At 48.8% G+C, this 12,243-nt stretch overlaps 1 protein-coding gene across 5 annotated transcripts in view; it reads left to right on the top strand.

Moving 5' to 3' along the window:
- Positions 1-9,694, top strand: part of LOC143837093 (homeobox protein otx5) — a 59,181-nt gene extending 49,487 nt beyond the window's left edge. For all 5 annotated transcript variants that reach the window (XM_077336566.1, XM_077336563.1, XM_077336565.1 and 2 more), the window contains one exon: positions 5,325-9,694. In XM_077336566.1, coding sequence (XP_077192681.1) covers positions 5,325-5,948 — 624 coding nt within the window. In that variant the 3' untranslated portion in view covers positions 5,949-9,694. The remainder of the gene's footprint in view (positions 1-5,324) is intronic.
- Positions 9,695-12,243: the final 2,549 nt, after the last annotated feature.

Consider the following 12,243-nt stretch of genomic DNA (forward strand, 5'->3'; position numbering starts at 1 on the left):
CATTGTGAGGGAGGCGTCCAGAATCATGCCTAGGTTCCTGGCGGAGTGAGCCGTAGAGAGCTGCACGCCATCCAAGGTATGCAGGCACGCTTCCTCGCATGGGCCCTTCCTACCTAGCCTTCCTACCTAGTCTTTGAAGGATTGAGCTTCAGACGACTCTGCTTGAGCCATCTGCATATTGATGGCAACCCAGACCAAACTTCCGTGCCAACTGTGCGAGAGGGCACATGAAGATGTTGAATAGGATAGGAGAGAGGACCGCTCCTTGTGGGACTCCACAAGTAAGTTGCCGGCGGCCTGATGTTTTCTCTCCTATTGCAACCCTCTGTCCATGATCCTGGAGGAAGGAGATCAGCCATTGAAGGGCTGTCCCTTGTATTCCAGCATCGATGAGGCGGCCAGCTAGAAGCTCGTGATCGACTGTGTCGAACGCTGCTGAGAGGTCTAATAATATCAGCAGTGCCGACCCGCCTCGATCCAACTGGTGACGGAGGTCGTCCGTCAGGGCGACTAGCGCTGTCTCTACCCCATGGCCAGGCCGGAAGCCTGACTGGGATGGGTCTAGGACCGAAGCTTCTTCCAGGTATTCTGTCAGTTGGTTTGCGACTGCCCTTTCTATCATCTTGCCCAGAAACGCTAAGTGCGAGACGGGCCTGTAGTTGTTAGGCTCTTGTGGGTTTAGAGATATTTTTTTCAACAGTGGATGTACCACAGCCTCTTTCAAACCCTCCGGGAATTCTCCTGTTGTTAGAGATAGGTTGATTATCTCCTGGAGGGGGCCCATTATCTTTATGCCAGCTGTTTTCAAGAGCCAGGATGGGCAAGAATCTAGTGGGCATGTAGTTGGTCTTGTTGTCGCTAGAATCCTGTCCACTTCGGTCAGCGTGAGTCGTCTGAAGTTACTCATAGCCAAGGGGCCTCTAGTTCACTTTTTGTATCTAAGGTTGGAGGGAGGTCGTGGCGGAGTGTCAAGATTTTGTCCGCAAAATGACTCTGATGTCCAGTTGGCTACTGTTTTGTTGCCCTTTAATCAGGGCAGTGAGGGATCGAACTACCTTAAACAATTGAGCTGGGCGTGAGTCTGCAGATGCGATGGTAGCTGAGTAAAAATTGTGTTTTACTGACTTCACCGCCATCTCATAGACTTTCATCTGCATTCTATAAGATGTTCTCGAGGCTTCGTCACGAGTCTTCCTCCAAACTCGCTCTAGCCATCTCAGTTCCCGTTTCTTGTCGCCAAGCTCCTCGGTGTACCAGGGAGCTCGCTTGAGACGGGGCTGGAGAGGGCATCGGGGAGCTATCTCATCAATGGCAGTCAGCAGTCTGTTATGCCAGTCACGACCAGGCCATTGAAAGAAGTGCCAGGAGGCATTGGTTCAAGCAGAGCATTCCGGAATCCTATTGGATCCATAAGTCTCCATGGGCGAGCTAAAATTTGCTCGGCGCCCAACTGAGGAGGTGGTGGGAGCCTTAGCCGAGCCTTTAGAGCATAGTGGTCTGACCATGGCATGGCTGTTGTTGTGACCAGATCCACATCCAAACCTGCGCCGAAAATAAGATCCAGGGTGTGACCTGCTTGATGGGTAGGCCAACAACAAATTGCGAGAGCCCTAGTGTTGCCATGGATGACACTAGGTCCTGTCCAGTTCTAGAGGACAGTAGCTCAGCATGGACGTTAAAGTCCCCCAGGACTAGTAGACTGGAGAACTGTAGTGTCCAGGCCGCCACTGCCTCTAGCAGGGCAGGCAGGGCATCTGGCGGTACATTGGGCGTGCGGTACACCAGCCAGATGGCCACGCTCTCGGTTGATCCCCATCCGAGGCCAAGACACTCAGTGCCTGGTATTGATGGCGCAGGAAGGGTTCTAAAGGAGAAAGCCTCTCGGGTTAGGATTGCCACCCCTCCTCCCCGCCCCGCTGTCCGGGACTGGTGGAGTACAGAAAACCCAGCAGGGGCTAGATCTTTGAGGGCAACCGTTTCCCCCTCCCTGGTCCAGGTTTCTGTCACGCATGCTAGGTCCGCTCTTTGCTCTACAAAGTGGTTTTGCAGCTTAGAGGTTTTGTTGTTTATTGACCTGGCGTTGCACAGCACCAGTGTCAGAGGCGGGTTGTTTACCTTTGCCTCCACCCTAGTGTCACGAGGGATGGGGCGGAGTCTGGAGGGGGCTCGAGTATGGTTGGTTTTCGGCCCCCTCGGTTTGATGTATCTCCGCCATCCGCTGTCCCTGCCTTTGCCCCTTATTATTGGGATCCCTGACCCTATCAAGGCCCCTGCTTTTTCTCCTTCCTCAGTTTTGCTAGGCATTATGAGCTCTATGGACACTGTTGGTTCAATTCCTAGTTCTATGGTTTGGCTGGCGTTGATTGTTGAACCCCGGTTCTGTCTTTGTGTGTGTGAGTTATGTATCTGTGGGAGGTTTACAGCCTCTCAGGGCTTTCCGGTTCCACTTGTGTGTAGTTATGTGCTGGGTGTAGGGTGTATGTCGTTGTGGGTGCCTGGATGGGTGGTCCTGATCGCCTGTTGTGGCACCTCAGGGTTGCCCAGTCCAGGGGTGTGTGATATATGAGTGGCCTGAGTGTTATTTCATGTTGGATTGTGGTTGGAAGTTGTGGATTGGGTGGTGGCTAGTTGGCAGTTAGGGTTGTTTGGTGAGTGGAGGGTAGTTGATAGGTTGGTTGGATTAATTGCTTCGGCTGGGTTCAAGTAACTTGATTTTTTGGAATTTAATTGTTTTGGGTAGGTTGGGGTAGAGTTTAGATTGTTGGGGTGGGGGTTGGTTTTTTGGGGGGGTTTGGTATTGGGTTAGAATAGATTAATTGATAGTAGTTGAGTGTATATGGTGGGTGGGTGGGCAGGTGTTAATTTAGTGTGAAATCAATCAGGATTAGTTGATGGTTTGGGTAGATCTGTTGGTGGCAATTTGTTGTTTTGGCTGGGTGGGGGTGTTGGTTAATTTGGTTTGGTTGGGTGGGTGGGAGGAGAAGTTAATTTAATTTGGAGTCTGTTCAGTGTGGGTTGGTAGTTGGTGAAGGGAACTCTTCTTATTTCTCTCCTGTCTCTCTCTTCCCTCTTTTTCCTTTTTTCCCTTCCCCCTTGTTTTTCTTTTCTTTCTCCCCCTCTCTCCTCATTTTCTCCTTCTTTCCCCCCTCCTCTCTTTTTTGGTCCTTCTTTCCCCTCTTCCCTTCCTTTTTCCTTCTTCCCCTCCCCTCTCCCCCCCTTTTTTTTCCTTTCTCCCTCCCCCTCTTTCCTGTGCATAACACAAGACTTTGTTGGACTGCCCCAACAGCGATCCAAGGGCAGAGTCTGCACTTACTTTGTTTATTCCATTGTCAATCCTGTGGAATTCAGATCGCTTTGAACTCGGGTCTTCCTCTCCCCCCTCTTCCCCATTGAAACAGGAAAGTCTTCCGCACATGGTTAGGGAGGCTCAGAAGGTGGGGGGGCTCTTTCTTTCTCTTCTTGAAGCCTCTTTCTTTCTTTTCTTGAAGGGGGGGGAGAGAGGAGCCAAGCAGGGAGCCTCTTTCTTTTCTTGGAGGGGAGGGGGAGAAGATCGAAAAAGGCAGAGGAGGGAGGAAAAATCCAGGACCGACAGAAGTTGAGAGAAATTAGGGGATTCTCCTTTAAGGCAAGCGTGTCACATGACCAGGTGTAGCCTATCAGAGGTTCTCTACCACGGAGCTTTCTTTATTCAGGATTTTCAGCACTCCAAGATATCGCACAATAAAGGTAGGGTCACTCCGGATCAATCCTTCTTGCTGCAGAAGGAAAATTAAAATTGCCCAAAATCCAAATGGAAATTGCATTCTGTGTAGAGGGCAGGGACTGAATCGATCTGGGGTTGGAATAAAAGCTCCGTGCAGTTTACACCTAGGTCACCATTCCCATCTCCCCTGTTGTGTTACATTTAAGTCTCATTTCCTACTCCTTTTATATTTACCCAAATACACTCAACTGAACTTTCATGCTCAGGTACCTGTATTTCACAAGTATAAAGATTTTTAACATATATTGCTACACCTCCTCCCTTCTTTTCTTGTCTGTCCCTTTTGAATAGATTGAACCCCTCGATTCTAGTATTCCAATTGTTAGTACTATCCCACCATGTTTCTGTGATTCCTATTAGGTCAATAGCCCCCTTCATCTATGAGGGCTATTAGTTCCTCCTGCTTGTTTCCCATCCTCTGTGCATTAGTGTAGAAATATCGTAATCCATTCCTTGTGTGCCCCATGGCTTTAGTTTTTTAACTTCCTTGCAAGTTAGTAGTTCCCTGCTTAAGTGCCATTCCCTGTAGATTTGCAATCTTCTCATCTTGAGTTCTTGCCATCACACCGTTCTAAATTTACATCTCGCTCCCCCTTTGGATCTGGTTTAAAACCTCTTCATCAGGTTCTCCCAAAAATACTTTTTCCATCCCTTGTGAGGTGCACAGCATCTCCTGATAGTAGCCCTTCATATTTGCATTGTAGACCATGTTCCAGAAATCCAAATCTTTCCCAACAACTCCAGTGACGTAGCCAGTCATTTACTTGCATGTTTTTTCTCTCCCTTCCTAATCCACGGCCACTTACAGGAATGACTGATGAAAACACAACCTGCGCTCCCAGGTCCTTTGCCTTTTCCCCCAGATTCACAAAGTCTTTCTTAATATGTTCCATACTCTGCTGGGCAGTATTGTTTGTTCCTACATGGATGATCCTCATCAGATTCTGAACATAATTCTCCTCCTCTCCTTCTCTCCAACTCTTAACAACATTTAATGTTTTACAAAGATTTGCTGCTAAGTTACTGCTGTAGTAGTACTTTCATTATTACGGCAAAATCCATTATATGTCATATTATCTTCACATTAGAAGTAGAACAAAAAGATTATTGCACCATTCAGGACAATAATTCAGCACGTGTCAGTGACTGTTTTGATCGCAGTGGCTTCATTATTTTTTTATTTTTTTATTTATTAGATTTCTTACCCACCACACCCATACGGCTCGTGGCGGGTTACAAAAGTATGTTTAAACCCCCAATAAAATACCCGTTAAAATCACAGACAGCAATACAACAGTAAAAGCACAAGATGCAGCAGACAATAAATTCTCAAAACTTTTCCAAGAGATGCCAGGATCATTAAATTCCCAGTTTAAGTTTATTTATCCCCTAGAGGGGGAAAGGAAGGGTCGATGACTCCCAGTCCACTGTACGCTGATAGTTTTATCCCCCTGGATAAAACGCGTATTAAAATACGTCCCTGCAGAAACCCAGCCTTCCTTTTTGGTTTTGCCTCTGGGATGTTTTTCACCTACTGTTATTTGCTCTACCCTGCTTGCAGGTCTGGTTCAAGAACCGTCGGGCCAAGTGCCGCCAGCAACAGCAGCAAAGCTCAGGCCAGGCCAAAGCACGCCCGGCAAAGAAGAAGACATCTCCTGCCCGGGAGACGAGCTCAGAGACCAGCACCAACGGGCAGTATAGTCCCCCACCGACGGGCCCATCTGTGACACCCAGCTCAAGTGCCAGTGCTACTGTCTCCATCTGGAGCCCCGCCTCCATCTCCCCAATCCCAGACCCTCTGTCTGCCTCCACAACCCCCTGCATGCAAAGATCCACCGCCTACCCCATGACCTACACCCAGGCCCCCGGTTACACCCAGACCTATGCCGGATCCACGTCCTACTTCAGCGGCCTCGACTGCAGCTCCTACCTGTCTCCCATGCACCCCCAGCTATCTGCTCCTGGAGCAGCTTTGAGCCCCATTGCTACACCAACCATGGGTAGCCATCTGAGCCAGTCACCAGCTTCCCTGTCCAGCCAGGGCTACAGCACAGCTGGGTTGGGCTTTGGCTCTGTGGATTGCCTAGACTACAAGGACCAAGCTGCTTCATGGAAGCTCAACTTCAATGCCACCGACTGCTTGGATTACAAAGACCAGAGCTCATGGAAATTCCAGGTCTTGTGAAGGGCGTTCGGCTCTACCCACATCCCTTCGAAGAAGCTCCTCCTCCCGTGGCGTAGCATCTCGAGACAGCTTCCTCCTCTTACCCCTCGGACAAGACCCACCCAGCTTACTTCTCCTCTCCAATTTCCAGACTCTTCCGTAGGAGCACAAGGGTTTCAGACTTGGGCATCATACAAATTTGGGCCCTGGCTTGCTCCCTCACTGCTGGTTTCAGAAACCCTCCTCTAACAGGCAGGAAACAGTGGATTTGTGCAGACGTTAGGAACTCATGGACAGCCTTGGGCTTCAGATGCCGGGACACACAACTATTCCAGGTATTTGGCTTGGACTTGGTGACCGAGAGCTGATCACCCCTTTCCACCAGCTGGGCGGAAGTTCAAACTTGTGGTCCTGGGGAGATCTCAGTGTCACTGTGCTCTTCCAAAGCCTGCCCAGTGAAAGGATCAGATTTTCGCTCTGCCAGAAAGACTCTGAAGTTACCTCCTGTTCCCTCTTACGAGCCATTTAGACAAGCTGTTTTCTCACCGACATTCTTTCCAGATGTTGTCTGATCAAGAAGCAGTGCAAAGGAGTGAATTTGCAAGGGTTGCCAGCTGCAAGTTGTGAAATGCCTGGAGATTTTGGAAGTGGAGCCTGAGGAGGGCAATGTTTGGGGAGAGGATAGGACTTCAGTGGGGCACAAGGCCATAGAATCCACTTTCCAAAGTGGCCATTTTCACTAAGCTAGCTGATCTCTGTCACCTGGAAATCAGTTGTAATCCTAGGTCTCCAGCTACTTCCTGGAGGTTGACAACCTTAGAACTAGCAGGAAGAAGAGGGCCAGCTTCAGTTTTCTGCTTCAGGCCCTTCAGTATCTCGTTCGTACCTAGAGTGCATTCGTTTCTAACTCTACATGGGGTCTCTGTGTTCTAGATGCTTCTCATTCAGAAGGTCTTTTTTAAAAGAACAGCTGTGGGCAGAGTGGGAGGGTGACACAACTGTTTTGGGTAACAGTTTGTACTAGTGGGGAAAAATTAGAGTGTAACATCCGTCATTCCAGAAAGCAGGTGACACATACACTCATTTAACAGTGTGAAATAAGCAGACAGTAATCTTTTTGCTCTGTGGTGTGAGAAAGCTTCACCTCTGAGGTGTAAGATTCAAGTCCAGCAGCACCTTAAAAGACCAACACAAGTTCCAGGGTATTTGCTTTCAGGGTAGCCCAGTCTTGTCAAATCTCAGACACTAAGCAGGTGGCCCTGGTCAGCCCTTGGATGGGAGACCACCGAGGAAGCCCAGGGTTGCTCTGCAGAGGCAGGTAATGACAAACCAACAATCTAGATGACCCAGGCTAGCCTGATCTCATCAGACCTCGGAAACTAAGCAGGATCGGCCCTGGTTAGCCCTTGAATGGGAGACTACCGCGAAAGTTCAGGGTTGCTTATGCAGAGGCAGGCAACACCAAATCATCTCTGAACATCTCTTGTCTTAGAAATCCTTATAGCAGCCTTTTTCAACCTTTTGACCATGGAGGAACCCCTGAAATATTTTTCAAGCTTCAAGAACCCCAGAAGTGGTGACATGCCCCTTGAGAGGAGAGGGTGCAGAAGTAAGGTGTGGGAGCCAGCTAATTATCGATGGATTGTTTACTGTTTCCACTGGAGAGAAAGAGACTAGGCCTGTAGAGCGGTGGTCCCCAACCACTGGGCTTCGGCCCGGTGCCGGGCTGGAAGACCCTGGCACTGGGCCGCGGCTCCCTCTCCCCGCCATTCCCTGTAGATTCTCCTTTAAGGCAAGTGTGCGGCCCAGCAAGCTTCTTACTGTGGGAGGGGGGGAGAGGGAAGCAGGGCTGCGCACGCGCATCACACATGCACAGCTGCGCATGCGTCCCATGCGCAGCCAGGCAATCGCCCTCCATTCTGACACCGGTCCCCAGCCTGAAAAAGGTTGGGGACCACTACTGTAGAGCTACAGGGGAAGTGGGTTCCAGTGATGTCAGGGGCCACCTGAACTTCTGGGAAAGGCCACAGAACCCCGGGGTGCTCTTGTGGAACCCCAAGTTCCCTGGGACCCTGGTTGGGAATCCCTGCCCTACAGGTTCACCATAACTCAGCTGTAACTTAATGGCAAGAACCAAACGAGTCAGAGCAGCCTTTGTCAGGTCCAGAGTTGCGCGCAGACCAAGTTCTTTCAGATTACATCCAGACTTCTGTTCTCCTAACACACTGGGTATTGAATGTTCCATTTTGTAGATTGCTCTGGTTCTCTCCATGTTATCCGCTTCAGGTCCCTGGAACAAAGGCAGTCTATAAATTACTTAAAATATAAGTTATTGTTTAAAGACATAGGAACAGAGCAGGCTGAGAATTTCCCTCCAGTCAGTTGGCAACTGTATTGGAATCAGCCAATGCACAAATTGCTTATGCATGTTAAAAGATCCCCGTGGTTGAGAATTTGTTATCTTGCATGGATTCATGCCGAAATGGAATCTCACTTTGTTTTGTTTGTTTGTGTTGCTGGTATATCCATATAAATTTTATTTGGGGGAAATGGAAAGGTTGACAGATCCCTTCTGGCAACAGGTGAGGGATGGGGGGGGGGGGCTTACCAGGAGAACGAGGAAGGCCCAGGCCAAACTGCCCTGAGTGATCAGGATGATCCGGGGCCTGGGGACCAAGCCCTGTGAGGAAAGGCTGAGGAACTTGGGAAGGTTCAGCCTGGAGAAGAGGAGGTGGAGAGGGGACAGGATCTGAAAGGTTGAAGGATCTGAAAGGCTGACACTTGGAGGAGGGCAGGTAATGGTTCCTGTTGACAGTATGGGAGAGGACCCCAAGTCAGGATGTAAAAACGGTACCAGCTAGATATCAGGGAAAACATTTCGCAGTCCAAGTAGTTCAGCAGTGGAATCGACTCCCTAAGAAGGAGGGGAGATCCCCCTCACCACTGGTCTTTAAGCAGTGGCTAGACAGATACTTATCCTGGATGCTATAGGCTGATGCTGCATTTAATAGGGGGTTGGACTAGATGGCCCATATGGCCCCTTTGATATCTATGATTCTGTGATAAAATTGTGGGTGTCACACAAGAAGTGAAGTCATCACACAGCAATGGTCTGGTATATATGCAAAACATCTATGGTAAAAATGGTTCCTACCATAGAGTTTTTGCCCAAATATCACAATGGGACCCAGACAGCTCTACTGTGATGTCACTTCCTGTGTATCACTGACAGTGTGCCCTGGGCTTTCCTTTTTCTCTAGGTAAGCCCCCCATCAGCCAACTGGGGGCGTGATGCCAGGTTGCAGGGGATCCCCAACTCTACCGTTGGGTGTGGCAACCCTAGGAAATGGGGAGGGAGGGTGAGATCTAACTTTTTCTAGTTAAAGTTTACTTTGAAATCAGGATTTTATCAGAACAGAAGGTAAATATTTGTAAAGAATATGATTAATTTTTCCCTTTGATGCATTACAGAACTCAGATTTAAATTTTAAAAATACAGATTCTCTTTGTAAACACTTTTAGAAATTTCTTAGGCCTAGGTTTGCTAGTTGTTTAAAAAACTGAAATGAGAAGGAAAATATTTCCTTTGCCGTAGATGAGAAACGTATCCATGCGAGTTACTTTTTTTTTTGGGGGGGGGACTCTAAATATTTATTATTGTCTTAGTTTGTGACAAAATTTCTTGTACAGTTCAAAAAATTGTTGGTGGTTTAAAAAAAAGAGGAAAATATTAAAATATAAAAAAATAATGAAAATAGATGAAAAGAGACCATGCCTCAGTGTCTTTTTAAAAAAATTTTAACTACTAATTAAAATGATTGAATTTGCTAAAATGGAAGTAACGGGTAATAGATTTGCTCCCTGGAAAAGGACAGGAAAAGTAGAAGGCAGTAGGAAAAGAGGAAGTCCCAACACAAGATGGATGGACTCCCAACAAGTAAGCACCAGGACATTTTGGAGGACGTGCAATCAGAGGCTCGCCATACATCAAAAGTGATGTGACAGCAGTTAACATGCGGAATGCGACTTGCAAGAGAACACTTTAGCTTCCTGTCTGCAATGGAAAGCAATGAATATACATGAACAGAGATGAGGAATGTTTTCTCAGGTATATGAACATACACGACTAGGGTTGTGTGCTGGGCCGTCCAAATCGGCCGCTCTGGGCTGCCGCAGCCACACCTCACTGCGGGGGGGGGGGAGGGTGCACAGCCGCGGTGAGGCGCTGGCTGCGGCGGCACGGAGCAGCCGATTCAGACGGCCCGGCACACAACCCCAGTCTTCTTTATCCTGAATCAGACGTTTTGATCCATCAAGTATTGCCTACCAGCACCAGCTTGCCAGGTTGTCAGGTTGAGGTTTCTGGGTGAGAGCCAGTGTGGTGTTGGCCTCTAATCCGAAGAACCGGGTTTGATTCCTCGCTCCTCCACATGTAGTGACTTCGGGTCAGTCCCAGTTTTCTCAAGGTTCTTTCAGCCCCACCTGCCTCACAGGGCATCTCTTGTGGGAGAGGAAGGGAAAAGTGTTTGTGGGACCCTTTGGGGAAGTAAAAAACTGGTTACAAAAAAACCCACCGCTCTTCTTTTTTCACATCCCCTCCCACCTGGCCATTTATTTCAACTGGAGATACTGGGGATCAAACCAGGGACTTCCTGTGTGTCAAGCACATGTTCCACAATGAACCATATCCCGTACAATTTCTTGGGAGTCTGGCAGGATCTGGAATCAGAAATACCCATGTGGGTTTTGTTGGTGGGAAACAGTTGTCAACTGATCAAAAAGAAACTATGGTCCATTCATGTGATTTTGATAGATTGAAACTTTTCCTGACACAGGGTCTGGCCTCATCACCTGCTTACATCTATACAGCATGACGCTGTTCAGGGAACAGGAACAGGGGCTGGCTTGTCAGTTATCAGTTGGCCACCCTGGGCTGAGTGAAGGCAAGCCCTGGACCTGAAGGGCCACGCTGAACATTAAGAATTCTGGGGTAGAATTCTTCAAACTGTTACCAACTTGTAAGTGGCTCAATTTTAACCAGCTGGCCATCTAGCATTTCTGCCCTTGTAATGTTTGGACAACAGTGTTGGCAACTCTGCGTTGGGTATCAGGTAAACATGTGCACAGGGGAAGATGAGGCATGGGCTCATAGAAAGCAGTCAAATGGAAATGAAAAGAACTTTCTCTTTTCCTTGGGTCCCATTATTGTAGCTTGCCAATAGAACATGTCATCTCCAACTGGCCCCGCGGAACACTGGAGGAATACATGCCCGATCATTCAATAAGGCGTGGAGGGGCAGCCCCCCTTCTTCTCCTCTGGCGGCCTGAGCAGGAGGGCCAGGCGGCCACCTGCCTGCCTCAACTCTAGGTTGGGAAATTCCTGGCAATTTGGGGTTAGGGCCTGGGGGGGGCAGGTTTTGGGGAAGGGGGGAGTCTCAGCAGGTTCCCCCCTCCAAAGCACCCATTCACTCCAGGAGTCTCTGGAGTCTGGAGATGAGCTGTAATTCTGGGAGATTGCCAAACCCCACCTGGAGGACGCCAAATATCATTTTGCTGTACCTCTCCCAGATTTCTCTCTGCTTTTTTCCTTCCTCCTGCTTTCTAGCTTCTCTGCTTCTCTTCTGCTTTCTATCGAGACAGAGTTCCTGCCTCAACCACCATGCATGCACCATTTTTTTAAACTCATCTAATTTAGCAAATGCCCCAATCCTCTTAAGATGGCAAACCCTCCCACTCACCCACCCCTGGCCTGGCGCAGATTGGTAAATGAATTAGAGGGAATTAGGGAGCCCGCAAAGAAGACAAATTGGTTCTCCAATACCCAGTGACAGCTGCCATTGTGGGGCTGACAGCCGAGTCGTCCCCCCCCCACACCTCCTTTTAATTAAAGAGAACAGGATCCATGTGCAGAGGGGAGGTGGCACGTGGAGATTAAAGGCCCGGGGAATGGCAGGACAACTTGGAAACTCTTTGGCCTAAATATTCTTGGTGCATCCTGGGGTTGAAAGAGAGCAGCATCTCAGGGGGGGAGGGGTCATGCTCCTGGGAACAAGTTGAACCAGAAATAGGCAACAGTGCACATGTGAGGCGAATGCCATTTTGGGCTGTATCAACAGGGGCATCACATCAAAATCACAAGATGTCATAGTCCCATTGTATACGGCACTGGTCAGACCACACCTGGAGTACTGTGTGCAGTTCTGGAGGCCTCCCTTCAAGAAGGACGTGGATAAAATTGAAAGGGTACAGAGGAGAGCGACAAGGATGATCTGGGGCCCTATGAAGATAGGTTGAGGGACTTGGGAATGTTCAGCCT

The sequence above is a fragment of the Paroedura picta genome, chromosome 5 (genome assembly GCF_049243985.1).
Source record: "Paroedura picta isolate Pp20150507F chromosome 5, Ppicta_v3.0, whole genome shotgun sequence".
NCBI lineage: Eukaryota > Metazoa > Chordata > Lepidosauria > Squamata > Gekkonidae > Paroedura > Paroedura picta.